We start from the raw sequence: 17,035 nt of genomic DNA, 5'->3' as shown, positions 1-17,035 counted from the left end.
AAAAAAAAGAAAACTATAGACACTTCTTCTCGCATTTTTCCAGTGACCATGGAACTTGAACTTTCAAATGTTCCATTCCCTTCTAAGCGCCTTGAGAAGGGAGGTGGGCTTTGCTAGAATTATCCATATCTCCCAACTGATAGAACTTCCCGTCATTACTCTTGACCTGGATGTCATGATGAACATATATGGGTCCTTCATATCTCGAGGCAGTCCCACGAGATTGGGAATTTAACCCATATGACTTCACATTCTCGGTGTCACCAAAAAGGCCGGGCGATAATCTGCGAAGCAAGGATCGAATTGCCGGTAGACACGCACAGATTACACCTACGTCGCACTCAATTGTACTCCAATATCCAATACTCACATAGTCCCCTTCAAGGTCGAGTTAGCATCATATCACCTCAGATCAAGGAAAGAGGGATTCCCACATGTGAGATTGGTTGTAGAGGCAAAGTGAATAAGTGAATTTAGTCGCAGGATACTAACAAGGGTGACACTAAACTCTTGGTCAGCATAATGGATATCAAGATTATTAGAGAACACGAACAAGAGACCCAGACCAAACATGCACATCACATAGATCTTCTTTCTCAACGAAAGATTCAAATTATAGAGTTGTCGCAAAGGAAGTGCCATGACGACAATGTCCAGAATCATATTGATAGCCGCTGCTGACCAGCCTTGCGCATTGATATGGTTGCACTTGTAATCACCCTCTCCATCCCAGTGTAACCATGCACCTGGTAGTGGTCGACATTGGAAAACCGAGATCAAGATAAACGTAATTAAATAGGCGACATTGATACCGATCACACAGTATGTTATAATGCGGAAGCGTCGTTCGGGGAAAATTCGGAGGTAGAAACAGCATATCGATATTTTCGTCATTGGCAGGATGCTGAGGTACAGTAGCTCGTCCCAAAAGTAGATCTAGTAGGTAGAGACTAATTAGTTTCAAATCAGTGTGAGATAAGGAATTTGGGTACCAACGCAGAGAATTCTGGTGATATTCTCAAATGGTAAAGTCCACATATCTTTGCCAAGTCCTGCATTGGCCACTATAGTAAGGAATCAGTATCAGGGAAGTTGAGAATCGGATATTGAGTATACTCACAAACAACTGAAAGTGAGGATAACGGAATGACAAGGCACTGGGTTTTGTTAGTATTTCGATTCCTCAATGATTCCGAGGCTTCACATACAATTGTCAACATCATCGTCCAATCATCCATGCCGAACGTACCACCGCAGCATCTCAGCCTGGCGAACATACGAAGAAGAAAGGCAATCACTGCTATTATACCTCCCGCAACTCCCGCACAAGAAACAATTTTCGTGCGATTCCGGATAGGCGCCGCGCATGCCGATGTGGTGACATTTTTTGTGGCTTGTATGGATGTAAGCAATGTGAGGACATATCACCAGAGGTCTGACTTACTCAGTGACTGTCGGATCGTGCAGCTTAACAAAACGCACTCCTCAAGAGCCTCAGTATACGTTGTATCAGTACAGAGGCATGCCTGGTCGGTAGGTGCACAGGAGCTTTGTGATATTGAACTCGCCATGCATTGCAACTTTGACGATGTCAGTTCCACCAAAAACAACAAGGGAAAAGAAACTACCCACTGCACATTTTGGCAGCACTGCTTCCAACTCTGAGATTCCTGCACTAGCACTTGTGACAAGCAGCGTCACTGCCAGGACTGCTATATTGAGAATACGCATTGTGCTAGTGAAGAGATGAAATCAGGAATTTCATGAAGATAGGATGAAGAAAAGTGATAGAGCTCAAGGGAACTACCACCTTCCACATGTGGACTCATTCAAAATGTAAACTAAGTGTCCTCAACTTTGTAATAGGAGCATGCAATTCTAGAATTCCCACTTCAATCCCATCCTGCCGCTTCAGACTCCAGGGGTCGAGGCTAGATCTCTGCTCGCCACTTTCTCGCCACTTTCTCGCAATTTTCCAAACAGTTCATTCCTGTCGATCACTATATACACAAACTGTTAATTAATTAATTTAGATGTAATCTATGTATCATCTTATTTGGACCGTTGTTTGAATGATGACTCGAAGCCACTATAGTTAGCATATTCTCCAAACATCGGGATACACGAATTAAGATCTACATTCTATACGAAACGTCCACTTTTTTGTCCCCGCCAAATCCTGCTCCTTCGACTTTGTGGCTTATTTGTGCCGTTTAAGGATTCAGACCGGTAAAATAACAAAACTAGACGCGGATCCACCTGCCAATTCTCGTGGCTGATCCTGATCGGCATTGGGGACTTGGACCCTTTGTCCCACTGTGAAATCAGTATTTTTCATGAAGTTATACTTTTTAATTCACAGTTCATCTCTTCTTTGATCTTAGTCGTCTCCACGAGGCTGGCTACCCACACGGAAATGACCTAGGAGTGGTTTTGAGGCGTTATCGCTTAATCCTTAGTCTCTTAACATCTTCTCCACTTATTAAACTCCTTCCATTCTGACCGAATATACTTTGATGTGTATTAAACGTTGTTTTCTCTCTGTATTCTAGAGATCCACTCAAAATTTCTACTTCTGAACCTGATCAGCGCTGTCAATCAACTGGGTTAGATCCGAGACGATGCGGGGCACGGGGAGAATTTCCCCCAAGCAGACGTGATCAACATCACGCGAGTCTAATACAGCCACTTGGATCAATTTTTCTGCGAATGAAGAGACTAATATGTTTTTTTGAATAGAAATTTCGATTCTCTTTTCAGGGGTCAGGGGCAAGAAAGGATTTTCCTGCGATATCCTTTTCTAGAAAAGCGGTATTCAGACCAGTTGGCCGGTGCTTTCTTCCCATAAGTGGAGCATCTCATTTACAAGCTTCATCAGTGCACAATACGTATCCATACAATGTTGGTCGGGAATTTGCCGACCATTCAGGTGAGCTTGATTTGATTTTTCATATGCCGAAGATCTGAAGATCTCTCAGGGGATGTAATTAAGCGGCATATGTACATTATTTTGGTTTGACGTGAATTGTTCTTAGACTACAGTGAACTATTCATTCGTTTGGGTTCAAGTTGTCATTCTTTTCACTCCATCTTTGCGGATATAATATAATATTTGCTTTTGTTTCTTTCTGTCCCAATCATGCGTCTTCTTGGAGTAGGACAGCTCTTCTTGTCATTAGCCTTCTCTGGCATTGCGTTGGGTTTCCCCGATACAGGGAGCTTTCATGTCGGTCGTGACCGCAGGAACTTGCACAAACGATGCCCATATTCGAATGGACAGCCTCAGGAAGCTTCAAAACATGACAAGCGGTTTCTCTTTAGTGACATGAATACCCCGATTGACAGTAAGTGAAGAATTCATGCTCATTTTCGTGATATTAATAAATGGTCTAGTCACTGGAGAGCATGAATTCCAACCGCCCAACTTCGAAAACGGAGATCAACGTGGCCCTTGTCCCGGTCTCAACGCGCTGGCAAATCATGGATATATCCCTCGAAATGGCGTTGTATCAGTGAGTCAACAATTACTAGTACAACGCGCGTGAACACCTGCTAATCGACTCAGTTTGCCAATGTCATAATTGCGATCAATGAAGGTACAATTTGATCATAATGTTGAACTTATGACATGCTAATTCAAATATTGGCAGTGTATGGCATGGGAGTGGATCTAGCCACAGTTCTTGCAATCATGGGCACTGTCTGGACTGGCAACCCACTATCTTTGGATCCCAGCTTTTCTATCGGAGGACGCGACACCGGGGTCAACAACCTCCTTGATAATCTGGGAGGTCTGCTTGGTGAGATTTTCTGTGCTTGGAATCAGGATATAGCCTTATATTTACTGACATCTGTTCACAGGCGAACCTCGTGGCCTTGATGGCTCTCACAATTTCATCGAAGCTGATTCTTCCAATACGCGCGACGATCTCTACATTACGGGAAATAACCACGCTTTGAACATGAACAAATTCATGGCTTGGTACAACATGTCCACCAATGGTACCTTTGACATGGATCTCATGGCAAAGCGCGCCAAGATCCGCTTTGAGGAAAGCATTCAAACGAATCCCAATTTTTACTATGGACCTGTAACCGGTCTCATTGCCCGTAATGCCGGTTATCTCTTCGCTGCTCGCATGTTCCGAAACCACACCCATGAAAATCCGGAAGGAGTTTTGAGTAAGTAATGAGTCATATGATAGTTTCTCCTACATAGAATTTTACTAACTCTTTTCTAGCCAAGAATCACATTCGGGATTTCTACGGCATTTATGGCGAAGAGGGTAATCTCACTTACCGCGAAGGTTGGGAGAGAATCCCCGAAAATTGGTACAGGACTCCTGTGGACTACGGTCTCATCCAATTGAACTTGGATACTATTGATTGGATTTTGAAGTACCCAGAGCTTGGCAGGTAAGGAACTTTCTTAATTCTCAACTCCCACAATTTCGAGGCTCATTGAATTCAGCATCGGAGGAAACACTGGCACAGTGAACAGCTTCGCCGGAGTTGACCCAGCAGACCTAACAGGCGGTGTCCTCAACCCGACAACTCTCCTAGAGGGCAACAACTTGTTGTGTTTTGTCTTTGAGGTACTGAAGTTTGCTAGTCCAAATGGGCTCGATGATTTGTACAAGACAGTGGCTGAACCGCTAGAGTTCATCACTAACATCCTTGCTGTTCCTGTGTTGAATCTTACCTGCCCAGCCTTTGAAGATCTCCAAATTGATGGAACTCCTTTCTGGGAGGCGTTACAGAATGATTTCCCGGGCGCTTTGAAAAGTGGAAGTTCCTTTTGAGGCAGAGAGTGATTTTCTCTGATAGCCTGGCCGCTTCTCCACATTTTGGTTCAGACCGAAATATTTAATATCATGATTTTTGATATCTCCTTTCGTCATTGATTCTACTACAGCTCTCTACCTTTTAAAGACGACGGGCTTTGTTCATTATTTGATATGAACTCAGAACTCCAGCGTCTCTCTGAATTCATTACTTGATTTTTAGTATCAAATCTATATCATTCAATATTGGACTTGGATTATACTACCTCTGCCCGGTGAGTAGTCTTCGGTTCTCATATCAGAGGACTTCATATTGCATTCCAGTTCATATAATTACCTTGCCGGTAGCGATAGCTAAGGGCGTAATCTCTGCCACGGGAAAGGTAAATAGCCAGGTTGCTGATGTGGAGAGTGCCGCTGACTGAGACCGAGTGACTAAAGGTGCGTACTCGGCCGCGAGAAGCCATGGGCCCGGAATCCATCCAATTCTTTCTCCTCTCTTGGCTTGCTCTATATAACCTACTATTTGTAGGTTTCAATTACATACGACCACAGGGTGTGGAGAACAGGGCTTCCCGTCCGCTCAGCCGTACTTAAGCCACACGCCGGTCAGTTAGTAGTATGGTGGGTGACCACATGCGAATCCTGACTGTTGTATGTTTTTATTTTTTTATTTCTTGAATCGTTAGGCAGGCTCCCCTTGTTGCCCTCTTTGTTCCTCCAGTCGTTGTACGATAGTTCTAAGGGAATCAGCCTCCAACTCAGGAAGCAATTATAAATAGGAGTATTCAATTTCAATAATTCAAGGCCACCTGGGAGTGGTTTGAGTTGTAGATACCGCTAGTAATACACAGAAAATTGAATGATGCGTGTATACGTGAATAAATACATAAATTATGACTCGATCAACCTTGACAAAAGCCGGGCTAGCATCAAAAAAAATTATTCAAAGAAACTTGAACCCATACTAAACTCCGAGTCGTTGATTCCACATGCACCTGAATACTAGAAAAAACGACTCAAAGCCTGAGATAGAAAAAGCTTCAACATGCTGGGGTATGATTTTAGTATGTCTAAAATTGGCTCTTGACCATAATATTCGATGTCAGATTGTTCTTCACCGGGCTCGGGCTAGTCAGAGACTTGATCGAAGTCTGCGTCTAACATAGACACATCTGAGTCAGTTACATTTGGTTCAGTGAGGTCTTCAGGCAAATATCGAGGAACACCTCCATAAACTCCAACAGGAAATTTATCTCGCTTTTCCCTCTGCCACATCTTATTTCCTGCTTTTACTCGCTGAAGCAATCGCCCCATGCCACCTTTGGGTTGATCCTCAATCTTGCGACGCTTAGTCACAACTTCATACGGATTTCGAGCTTCACCATCTTCATTTAAACGCGTCTCCCTTGTAAAAGTCTAGGTCGTAGGTCTCTGTGGTGTAGACTCAAGTGGGAGTGTTGAGAATCCGAGTGACTGCAAGCTATCAAAGTCCTTGTATCGTCTACCTCGGGGAATTTTCGTATATTTCGTTCCCTCCCGAGGTTTAGCGACCTTTTGCTCAAGTTGATTCTCATCATCGCTGACATCGTCAATCAAATCGGCAAAGGTAGTTTTTCATCTTCTCAACATCTCCCGCTTTTGGTCCGGGGTATGGTACTCCTGCTAGCTCTTCATGTAGAACTTTGGCGTGCATCCAGAGACAGCGCCAAAGGCTATGTGAGATAGTTTCGTGGTCTACTCCATTGTCCGAGTCGAAAATACATGCTGGAAGTCCGTGTCTATCCACTGCCTCTCGCAAATGGATCAAAAGTTTTTCATGTTCGGAAGAACGTAAAAATATACACTTCGTTTTCCACTCTGGTTCAGCTTCTAAAAAGTTTTGATACACCTCCCTAACAAGCGATCTCATGAATAGCTTCTCTTCCTTCTTTTTGATACAAAGATCATCGAAAACTTCAAACTCTTCGCGACGTGGTAATGTCGGAACGCGCCACGCCGGGCCCTATTTGCCACTCCTTTCAGTGGTACTTGGTATCGCTCCTGTTCAGGTTGAGGTGGCTGTTCCATCTTGCAATGCGATTTCGTGTTATTTAAAACTTGAATGTTGTAAATTCTACCCAGATTAATAGGACTGAGTGTTGATATGATCTGATGTCCACGGGTCGAGACCTTGAAGTTCAAGTTGCAGCATTTCAAATGATACCGAACGTTGTTGACATCAATATTGAGATGTTAGGAGACTCGATGGGTGGACTCAATGGGTAGTTAAATAGTCATTATGGGCTTATATTAAGATTGAGAAGATACTATTTTTAACTTGAATTGTACCTAGATGATCAAAGAAGAAATCTAATTATGGTTAAACACTACTTATAGCCCATGAATACTACTAAGAGTTTCTAATGTAAGGTCTAGCGATGAATCATTTCAAAGCGCTCACATAAATTAGGATTCCTATCCACCATAATGAAAATCTCTGGCTTGTACATTCAGCCAAAGCCATTCTCTGCAGAAAATCATTAAGTTGAGATTGGCAAACATTGGACAAAAAGGAGTAGCAAGGCATAACAATATGGTCAACTGGTGGTGGCAATAATTCTTTGTTGAGGAACATTTGAACAATAGGAAAGAGCAATAATCCATTGAATATACAATTTTCAAGTATTGCATAGTCCACAATGACTACAAAGAACTACCTAGTGTAGTGGGGAAGTATGTCTCCCAGGTACTGGTATTGTCACTTGTTCTGTTCTGCCGTTCTGTTTTGTTCTGTCCTTACCGCCCTGTCCATACTATAAGGCCTCTGCTCATCCTATAGCTGAATATTATCTCCTTTTTCCCTTCCAGCGGGTCGGGATGAGTTGGTCCAGTCCTTGTTGTCTTACGTGTTAGCATTCAGATGTGTGTTTTGGTCAGTTGAGCTGGATCGACCCGTGTACCTGAGAGTACACTGCCTAACGGTTCCCCTCTTTACTAGGTACTAAGAATATCATGTTTCAAGTATTTTCCAAGGTTACAGCCCATGCAGTCATTACTATGAATAAAACAAAGCGTGGAAAGGGATCAAAGAGATTCACGAAGACGTCTGGAGAGACTCAGAGCCCAATACATTCAAATGTTAAGATTCCGATTTTGATTAATACATAGACTCGGAAATTTCAAGCTAGGAGAAACTGGACGGAATTATGCTTATGTAGTAGAGTGAACCTTCAAATGTTCGGGAAGAGGCCTGCAACGATGCCAATCCATCGGGTGTATATCTACCAGGTAGGAATGAGTGTTTAACCTCCGATTCTCCATTAATAACTTCCGATCCCTGCATGTGCATAAATCCCTGTCATTTCGAGGTTTGGAAGTAGTAGTTCTTTGCGACTTGTGACATGTTATAATATATACTTTAAATGTTCAAGTTGACTAGATGATTCATCCGAAGTACTCTACCAAAGCTCTCAAGTAGAATAGCTTGATCTTCTGAATTCTTGTTTCTATATAGACTAATCTCAACTTACTTCGTGACGTCGACTTTGGCCGGAAGTATCTGTCCATGTTCTCTCAATCTCATAGCCGATCGTTCCCCATACCTCGCACATATGCACCCCACATTATCTGGCTCTCACTTGAAGATCAACCGAACAGAAACTTGAACCTTTGGGGCGACACTGAATTTCATGAGAGATATTCGGTTTTTTGCTCGATTCACCACCCATAATAGGGCCGATATAATGTCGTAAATTCGTAGCTCCTCCGCACCCGGATGAGTTATGCTGCCTTCTTGGGAAGTTATCACACTGGTAGATAGTCACCCCGAATTTGTAGTGCTTGTTTTTTTACCTTTAAGCTGGGATCTGTAGCTTCAAATTCATCAGGATCGGAAATTCGTGGCGTAAAATTATATTAGTGCTCTCTATTCTTCACTGAATAATGCTAAGCAATATTAGGCTGTGTTCAAGTTCTTGGCCAAATGACCCGAGCGGGGTGCATGTGCAGGAATTCTTCAAGTTCTCACTATGACGCTTTCAGTAAGACATCAGATCTATTCAAGTAAGCACTAGTGTTGGCAGCAAAGGTAGAAAATATGAATTTAGCAAATTCACCGGTTTGACAGACTAAGATTCGGGATAACAACTCAATATGACCGACCAATCTCTATACAAAAGGCATCAGAATATCCCTCACTTCAAGCTCCAAAGTTTCCTCTTCTCATCCATTGGTCATCATGGTACCTAACGTCTCACCATGGACTCTTTTCGGCGTCCTCGCTTTGAGTTTACTGGGCTCTGCAGCTCCGAGTCGACCGCCACGTACACCGGAGAACGTGATGGTGCGGAAAGAATGGTACCAGCCCCAGAATTCTTTCCACTACTTATAAGCTAACCATCTTATGAAGGTCAAGCATGAGTCCACCTGAACGTGTGGCCTACAGTGATGCGGTGACCTGTCTCCAGAATCTTCCATCCCAACTGAACAACACGGAATACCCTGGGGCTAAGAACCGCTATGCCGATTTTGTAGCCACACACATAAACTATACATTTATCATTCACCTAGACGCCATCTTCCTACCTTAGCACCGTGGATACGTCTGGCTTTATGAGAATGCCCTTCGAGATGAGTGTGGTTACAAAGGAGTTCAGTCATACTGGGACTGGCCTGCATACGTGAAAGATGGACTGGAGGATTCCACTATTTTTGACGGCGGTCCATACTCATTGGGTAGCAATGGAAGAGGAAACGACTTATGTGTCTACAAAGGACCTTTCTCAAACTACACGGCCACCTTCCGTTACTTCTCGAATGATATCATCATGGACAATATCGAGAATAACGGCAATGGCAGCATCCCCAGCTGGTCCTTCGATTATAGCCCGAATTGTTTCCAGCGTGCTTTGGATGATGACTCGCTCCGACTGAATAATAATTACAGCGATATTGAGCAGCTCCTGTCGCAACCTACGATTAGTGACTTTCAGAATATTTTGTCGACCCCGGAAGGAGATGCACATTACGGGCCCCATGGTGGAGGACATGTTGCTATGGGCGGCGATGGAGCGGATCTGTTTACAAGTCCGACTGATCCTGTGTTCTTCCTGGTGAGACTTCCATTCCATTTTTATACAAATCTATGGAGCCGTAAGAGGCTTTACTGATTTATTCCAGCATCACGCACAAGTGGATCGTATGTGGTGGACATGGCAGTCTATGGATCTTGAAAACAGGAGATACGCATTGAGTGTCTTCTCGATGGTGCTTACGCTGGCTTTTACGCCAACGGTAAAGCTCTTGCAGTGGCACATTATACAAGCAGCGCTTTGCAAACCTACGACATCACCGATCCAAATGGAAAAATAAAGCCACTTCAAACATTTACCTACACGATGTCCAAGGAAGGACCTGCAGGAGCACGACAGGCGGCTCCACATATCCATGAAACTCGGACCGACCCTCTGGAGCAGTACGTGCTGGCTGTTGATCTTGGAGCCGACAAAGTGCGGATTTATGCCATCGACGATGATACGCTCTTACTTGACGAGCGAAAGGCACTCAACGCTACCCCGGGCTCTGGGCCTCGACACGGTGTTTTCACACAAGAACCAATCCGGTTCGCTGATGGCAAGTCGGATTATGTGTTCTATCTCGGTGCTGAGATCGCAGGAACCATCACCGCTTACCGTGTGAAGTATCTGCCTAACCGTGGAGGCATCGACTTCGTACCGCTTCCCAATGGCACTTATTCGTCGCTAGAACCCGGCGTCCCTAAGCCATATACGACTGGCAAGGGAATTACCGGTGAATTGAGACTAAGTCCTGATGGGAACTTCTTGATTGTGAGCAATCGTCGTGATGAGCGTTTTAATGGCACTGTGACTCAATATCCCCCAAGCGGGAAATCGGATTCGATGTCTACGTTCAGGATTCGATACGACCTTCAGGGTAAACTTGATTTTGTTCAAGCCGCTTCAGCAGGTGGTTATGTTGCTCAGACGTATGACCTTAACACGGCTGGCGATCTTGCAGCTGTTGGCGTTCAGCTGGGACAGCGAATCAGTATTCTTGAGAGAGACCTAGGAAGCGGGTTGTTCAAGGAACAAGTGGCGTACCTTGATCTGGATGGTGAGATGTGGGGTGTTCTCTGGAATGACAAGGTGAATAATTAGTTTGATGAGCATGGCCCAGGACAAAATGTTGAGCATCATTTGTAGATCCTTCAGTCGATGATGCTAGTTGAAATATAGAATCTTTCAAGATTCCATCCACAGAACTGCCATTTCCAGTAGCAATCATACTTGATTACCATCCACCACTTCTCACCCACCGCTTTAAGGTCCTGGCCACAATCAGAAGGGTGACCTGCTGATGGAGAATCGATTTGGGAATGAAGTCCTTATATACTCCTTATAGTGGTCAATCAGAGAGAGATGAAGGACGAATCAACACGCGTCCATATAATCTCCGCTTGCGGGTGGAGAATCACGTGATGTGGCGCCCCCTTTGCGTTGAAGCAAAGAGATCAATCAACAACTTGAACTTCAACTTCCGTGCCGTCCTTCTTTCTCGTTCTTATTAAGAGGTATTCCTCAATTTTAATACTGCATACTCCTCTGGGAGTTGCCTATTTACATTCGTCTTTTTTTTTCTGTGGCTCGCGTGCCCCCGAAACACCATTTCCTTTGCGTCTTAGCATTCGTGGCATCTACCCTGCTAAACTACATTCCAATTATCTTCCGATTCACACAATTCGCACAATTCGCCCATTTCCCTTCAAGTCCTTGAATAGAAGTGCCGCCATCACTCGTTTTGCGGTCACATCCGCGCAGTCATCATGAAATTCCAATCCTCCTTGCTCCTTGTGCTCCTTCCCGCACTGTCAACTGCGGCGACATCTATCAATCCGATTGCCCAGCCCTCTGGATATCCATCGCGTGAAATCTCCAGTCTTGACTCTCGCTACGCTGATGCCGATACATTGGGAGGTGCCAATTCCGCCAAAGGTTCGCTGGACGTTCCTGTAGATGGCAAGGATGGCAGGCCACACGCTGGGCCGTGGGTGGAAACCAGTGCAGAGAGAGATCGCAAGAGCAGCCAAGACACAAACAATGTTGATCTCATGTCAACAAAATTCGATACCAAGATTTCTTCTTCCGAACACCTCGGCACACAGGAGGGGAAAGCGATCCCGTATTCCAACAGTGGCGTGATGGATGACCCGAACCGCACGGGTCCGAAAGAAGGCACACGAGGTACAGAGGGTGGAGTGTCGGAGAAAGGAAAGGAGAATCAGTGGAACGCCGAGAAGGTACCGGGTGCCCCCAAGGAAGCGCTACCACTTCCCCACAGCGAGGCACAAAAGTTACCCTCGGACAGCGACAGCACTACAAGTGGCAGTCGTACCGCTGAGGGTGCTGGAACCCTTGGCATGCTGGAGGTATGTGCAATTTCTGCTCCTTCGTTTGCATTTCATCTCGTTTGAATGGTATAAAGTACTAATGTTTTTTTTAGAAGCCCGCCGATCTCCCCGAAAAGCCCCACGATATCCCTCATCCCAAGCCTGCTTCCCAAGTCAACAAAGATCGTCTGGCTATTGAGAAAGGCGCTTCCGGCTCCAGCTCATACCCCAGCTCTTCGAGCGCCTATACCAAGGAGGAAGCAGTCACCGAGGAAAGCGATGGACTCCATTCTCTCGTTTTCGCCTTCACCATGATCATCGTGTCTGAAATCGGTGACAAGACCTTCCTCGTCGCCGCACTCATGGCAATGCGCCATCCCCGCCTGGTTGTATTCTCGTCTGCCTTCTGTGCCCTCGCCACAATGACCGTTCTCTCCGCTGTCCTCGGCCACGCCGTTCCGACTCTTATTCCCAAGTCCCTCACGAAGTTCATGGCAGCCATCCTGTTTCTCATTTTCGGTGCAAAGATGTTCAAGGAGGGTCGGGAAATGTCCCCGGACGAGGGTGTTGGAGAGGAGATGCGGGAAGTTGAGATGGAGCTCGAGGAGAAAGAACAGGAGCAGATGCGCATGGGTCGTCGTCGCTCATCCGTAACTCCACACTCCTTGGAGGCTGGTCGTGTCCCCAAGGCTCGTGGTTCGCACAACCGTCTCCCTTCTCCTCCTGAGAGCGTATCCTCTTCTTCGTCGCGTGGCTCCTCCCCTACTCCTCGGCATCGCTTGAACGATTTAACGACTGGCGTCAGCAATCTATTCTCTCTTCTTTTGAGCCCCGCATGGGTGCAGACCTTTGTCATGACCTTCCTTGGTGAATGGGGCGATCGAAGCCAGATTGCGACTATTGCCATGGCAGCCGGTCAGGATTACTGGTGGGTGACCGTTGGAGCTACAATTGGTCATGGTATTTGTACCGCTGCTGCCGTCATCGGTGGACGTGCGATTGCTGGTCGTGTCAGCATGCGTGTCGGTATGTATTCTCCCTCATCATTGACGCATGTCCCAGGTTCAATTTTCTCAACTAACGGATTTTATCAGTCACTCTGGGTGGTGCCGCAGCGTTCCTTCTCTTCGGCATCATTTATCTCATTGAAGCGGCATTTTAAATATTTTGCATGGGTAGACACCCCTTTTGGTAGTTATTCGAGTTGGCGGTTGCATCGATGTAAAAGTTGAAATGTTCTGTGACATACAATTGATTTTAGTTCTAATGAATAATAGCGTCCCTGATCAACGTAATGATCAGATGCACTCAATTATGATGTTGATAGTATGTTCCACAACTTCAAGTTCAACCTTTAAGCTTAAGTTCAGGCTTGCATCGCTGTCACACTGCATCAATGATACTCAGGGGTCAATAGTCTGACCAGTTGACGTTAGGTCACGTGTGATGATGTTTTGATTACGTAAGATTAAGGTGGTTAGGGTGCTTCGGGTGTTGGGGTTTATGCTGCCTTATTAATGCCTTCAAAATCGGATTAATAGTTAATGCGTCTGCCTAACCTACCGTCATTGCCTAATTGGGATGTTTTGATTGTGGAAAAACACTTAAGCCGACTTCCTAACCCAACCGCCCTCTTCCCTCCCACAACACAACACCCGCATCCCTTCCCTTCCCCTCCTTGAATTTCGCACTGATTTTTCTTTAAAAAAATATCCCGCCACATGGTTTGGCTTGAATTTCCTCAATTTTCAAGCCCAAATCACCCTTTTTACGAATTTTGACCGCGTTGGCTGATATCCCTGCAACTCTCACACCGCCCAGGATGTCACGGGCCGCACCCACTCGTCGAATGACCAGAAGCCAGAGTCGGGAGTTGGAACCACCAAGCTATCAACCTGAACTTGCATTGAAAAGCTCTAGAGCTACCGGCAAAGGAAAAGCTATTGCTTCACGTGAGTTTTGTCCTCTAATATGCTCTCATTTGCATTTTTGCATTTTTCATTTCAAATTTTGCATATTCCCCAAGTTCACTGCATTCATTTATGCATTGTTTTGCATATCTTCTGCAGGCCAACAAAGAATTCTTTGTTTCTTGGTGAATTGGCTAATTGTGTTGTTTTCCTTGTGGTGTCTACCTCATTTCATTGCCATCTCTTCTGTTTCGAGGGCTTATGATTTTGTCTGATGCATACTGGGTCTGAATGAAGTATACTAATCAACCTCTACAGAGTTGAGCTCGGTAGCTGAAGAAACACCCAGCTCTTCCCGCCAATTTTCACTCTCCAAGCATGGGTCTCCAGTTGTTCCTGAATCGCCCAATAACCCAGAGGGCCACACTAATATCTCAGGCACCACATTTCTAGACCATCTTGACGAGTCTGATGATGATGAAGTTCCCAATGATCCTCTTCTCATGGTTGATGAGCTTCCAGACCTTCAGCATGTAGCTTCGACTTTGATGATCATGCTGGTATCCAGTCATGAGGATCCAATCAACATGGTCAATGAAGCAAGACGTCTTCGCTCTGCAGATCCCAAGAGCCCAGAAACCCGACGTCTAAAAACCGCCTGTCGCAAGCTCATGGAGAGAATGAATCATTTCAGTCATGAAACCTTTATTGACGTGCCGCACATTCAGAGCTTGATTCCTTCCATCCCCGCCAAGGATGACATAGCAGCATGGAGTCCATCTCCTGCATTGCACAATGCAAACTGTGCTCGACTGGCTTATGAACTCCTGCTCTCAACCGCCGAATCCCAATCTGCTCGACAGATGGTCCATACCCTCAACTCTCAATACCCTGCCCCTTTCCTCGATAAATTGTCGAGCAATCCTTCTACCGGATCTAGTGGCGCTGAAAAGGCCACATTTGAGCTTGCCCTTGAGATCCGGACACAACACTTCATCGCTGAATTTGAAAAGCTGCAAGGATCTAAGGACTTCGATCCAAAGGCCTTGCTTCAGTCTGTCTTCTACGATAACTCTATCCATCAAGGTCGTGAACTGGATTCCCGCTGGCTTCGAGGCTTTGCCTTGGCCATTGCTCTCCAAGACGAGAACAAATGTCTTCCAGATCGCTTCCACGATGCAGTTCTTGATCGAATTGGTGAGCTGAGACTTGATATGTTTGACGATGATGGTGCTCCTAATCCCTCGGGCCTGAAATCCTCCTTCCCCTGGAAACGATTCTCTGTGCGCGCTGCACGCTTTCTACACAGTCGCGATCGGGAGATTCGCCGTGATCTCAAGACACAGGCGAATTTCGATGATATTAGTGATATCATCATCAAGAGAATCAACGACGATGGCCCAACACCTTCTTTCGAACCGGAATCTACGGACTCCCATCCTGATCGGCATGAAATGGCGGACTCCTTGTCACCGGTAGTCCACCATTCCAGAAAAGGGCTGACTGAGCGAGTTGAGCAAACGCCTGCAGCACAAACATCAACCCCAACCTTTGCACCACCCAGAGTCCCTAGTCCCAAGCCTCAAGCCCAGAAATCCATCAGACAGCCAACTCCCAGCCAAGGCCAGTCATCGACAGCCAAAGATCCAAATCGACGCAAGTCCCTCAAGGGATTCCTTAGTATGGACAATATGGCTCGTCTCAAGAAACGTATGGAAGACATTCAACCGGAATTATCCCGCTATGCGACCAGTTCCGCAGCGCCAGGATCATCCGCAGCACAAGAACACAGTGCTCCCGAACCGGATATCGGTGACGAGACAACATTCATCAATCAGGCGGATTATGATTTTGATCTCGATGAGATGCCCGAAGAATCAACCACTCCTCCCGGATCCGCTCGCACCAACCAAATTAGCCACCATCCCAGTCAATGGTCGGTCTCCCCACCTCGTGCCCAGGCTAGCCGTCGAGCATCGCAGTCAGACCAGCAGCAACAAACCCCTCTGCGGTCTACCTACTTCGACCGTCAGAACAACGCTTCCCGGGTCTCTCCAATCAATGAAGTAGAAAGCCAAAGCGCAGAGCGGAGACCAGTGCAAAGACCAGTGCAAAGACCAGTGGAAACTGAGAGAATCGTTTCCCGGAAGCGCCGCCGCGAAGAGGAGGATGATGATGAATCTGGCGATGACTTCGAACCAGATAGCCGCCGTATCAACGTGGCCGAAAAGCGAGCGAAGAAACCAGCACCGCGACGCGATCCTCCTCGCGAACAGCGACCCGAGATCAACGAAGCCGATGACCAGCTGGCTGGCGAACTGGACACCTCAAACCAGACCTCCCAACCCACCAGAACCAATGCCGTCGTTGCCTCAGCCCGTGCCCAAGCTCTGGGTTCCTCCTCCTCGGCCCCCGTTTCTCCCCCGGCGCCTTCCCCATCGGCACCTTCTCAACCGGCCAAGCAGTCTTCCTGGGCTGCTCGGAATGCCCCCGATGCTGCGAATATGAATGTGTCCGGGCGGAGGGGTGGCAAGTGGACCGAGGAAGAGGACAAGCGCCTGATCCATTTGATCGCGGCGCATGGGACGGGCTGGGCTGAAATCATAAAGCAGGACTCAATTTGTCCGGCGGTTGATGGTGGGCCGGCGTTCACTGCGCGGAAGCGCACTCAAACGGATATCAAGGACCGGGCCCGTGTCCTGAGGCGCCGCTTTGAGAAGTAAGTGATAGCTCAACTTTACCGTATGTGTATGGTATTTATACTAATTTGTGTTATAGGCGTGGGGATCAGCTTCCACGGAATTTTGAGAATGTGTCGAAGCTGAAGTGGTGAGCAGTTGAGCTCTTGGGGCCACCGACGGCCTCTCGGGGTTTTTTTTTTCTTTCTTTTCTTCTTTTGTATTAATACTTTTTTTTATTCTTACGGCGTCGTGCGTTTGAACCAAGTTCTATAC

At 46.2% G+C, this 17,035-nt stretch overlaps 5 protein-coding genes across 5 annotated transcripts; 4 read left to right on the top strand and 1 right to left on the bottom strand.

The window, feature by feature from the left end:
• Window positions 1-82: 82 nt before the first annotated feature.
• Window positions 83-1,731, bottom strand: N7483_007428 (CFEM domain-containing protein; the record flags this gene model as incomplete). The annotated part of the gene is made up of 7 exons (XM_057090865.1): window positions 83-378; window positions 435-936; window positions 997-1,064; window positions 1,121-1,157; window positions 1,209-1,393; window positions 1,445-1,580; window positions 1,633-1,731. 7 exons carry the CDS (start codon window positions 1,729-1,731, stop codon window positions 83-85), a joined length of 1,323 nt encoding a protein of 440 aa, XP_056945606.1.
• A 1,408-nt stretch (window positions 1,732-3,139) lies between these two features.
• N7483_007427 (peroxidase family protein) lies at window positions 3,140-4,802 on the top strand (the record flags this gene model as incomplete). The annotated part of the gene is made up of 7 exons (XM_057090864.1): window positions 3,140-3,344; window positions 3,394-3,512; window positions 3,566-3,596; window positions 3,651-3,800; window positions 3,862-4,182; window positions 4,242-4,416; window positions 4,472-4,802. 7 exons carry the CDS (start codon window positions 3,140-3,142, stop codon window positions 4,800-4,802), a joined length of 1,332 nt encoding a protein of 443 aa, XP_056945605.1.
• Window positions 4,803-9,003: 4,201 nt separating this feature from the next.
• On the top strand, window positions 9,004-10,942 carry N7483_007426 (isomerase YbhE; the record flags this gene model as incomplete). The annotated part of the gene is made up of 3 exons (XM_057090863.1): window positions 9,004-9,108; window positions 9,356-9,877; window positions 10,007-10,942. The coding sequence occupies 3 exons, from the start codon at window positions 9,004-9,006 to the stop codon at window positions 10,940-10,942; spliced, it is 1,563 nt and encodes a 520-aa protein (XP_056945604.1).
• Window positions 10,943-11,607: 665 nt separating this feature from the next.
• On the top strand, window positions 11,608-13,333 carry N7483_007425 (TMEM165/GDT1 family protein; the record flags this gene model as incomplete). The annotated part of the gene is made up of 3 exons (XM_057090862.1): window positions 11,608-12,210; window positions 12,285-13,197; window positions 13,266-13,333. 3 exons carry the CDS (start codon window positions 11,608-11,610, stop codon window positions 13,331-13,333), a joined length of 1,584 nt encoding a protein of 527 aa, XP_056945603.1.
• Window positions 13,334-13,993: 660 nt separating this feature from the next.
• N7483_007424 (telomere repeat binding factor family protein) lies at window positions 13,994-16,914 on the top strand (the record flags this gene model as incomplete). Its single annotated transcript, XM_057090861.1, has 3 exons — window positions 13,994-14,123; window positions 14,400-16,800; window positions 16,860-16,914. The coding sequence occupies 3 exons, from the start codon at window positions 13,994-13,996 to the stop codon at window positions 16,912-16,914; spliced, it is 2,586 nt and encodes an 861-aa protein (XP_056945602.1).
• Between the last annotated feature and the right edge of the window lie 121 nt (window positions 16,915-17,035).

This window comes from Penicillium malachiteum (genome assembly GCF_028827825.1).
Source record: "Penicillium malachiteum strain IBT 17515 chromosome Unknown utg000003l:1.0-4950554.0:1.0-4952489.0, whole genome shotgun sequence".
Lineage (NCBI taxonomy): Eukaryota > Fungi > Ascomycota > Eurotiomycetes > Eurotiales > Aspergillaceae > Penicillium > Penicillium malachiteum.
This window is presented reverse-complemented; position numbering and strand designations above follow the sequence as displayed.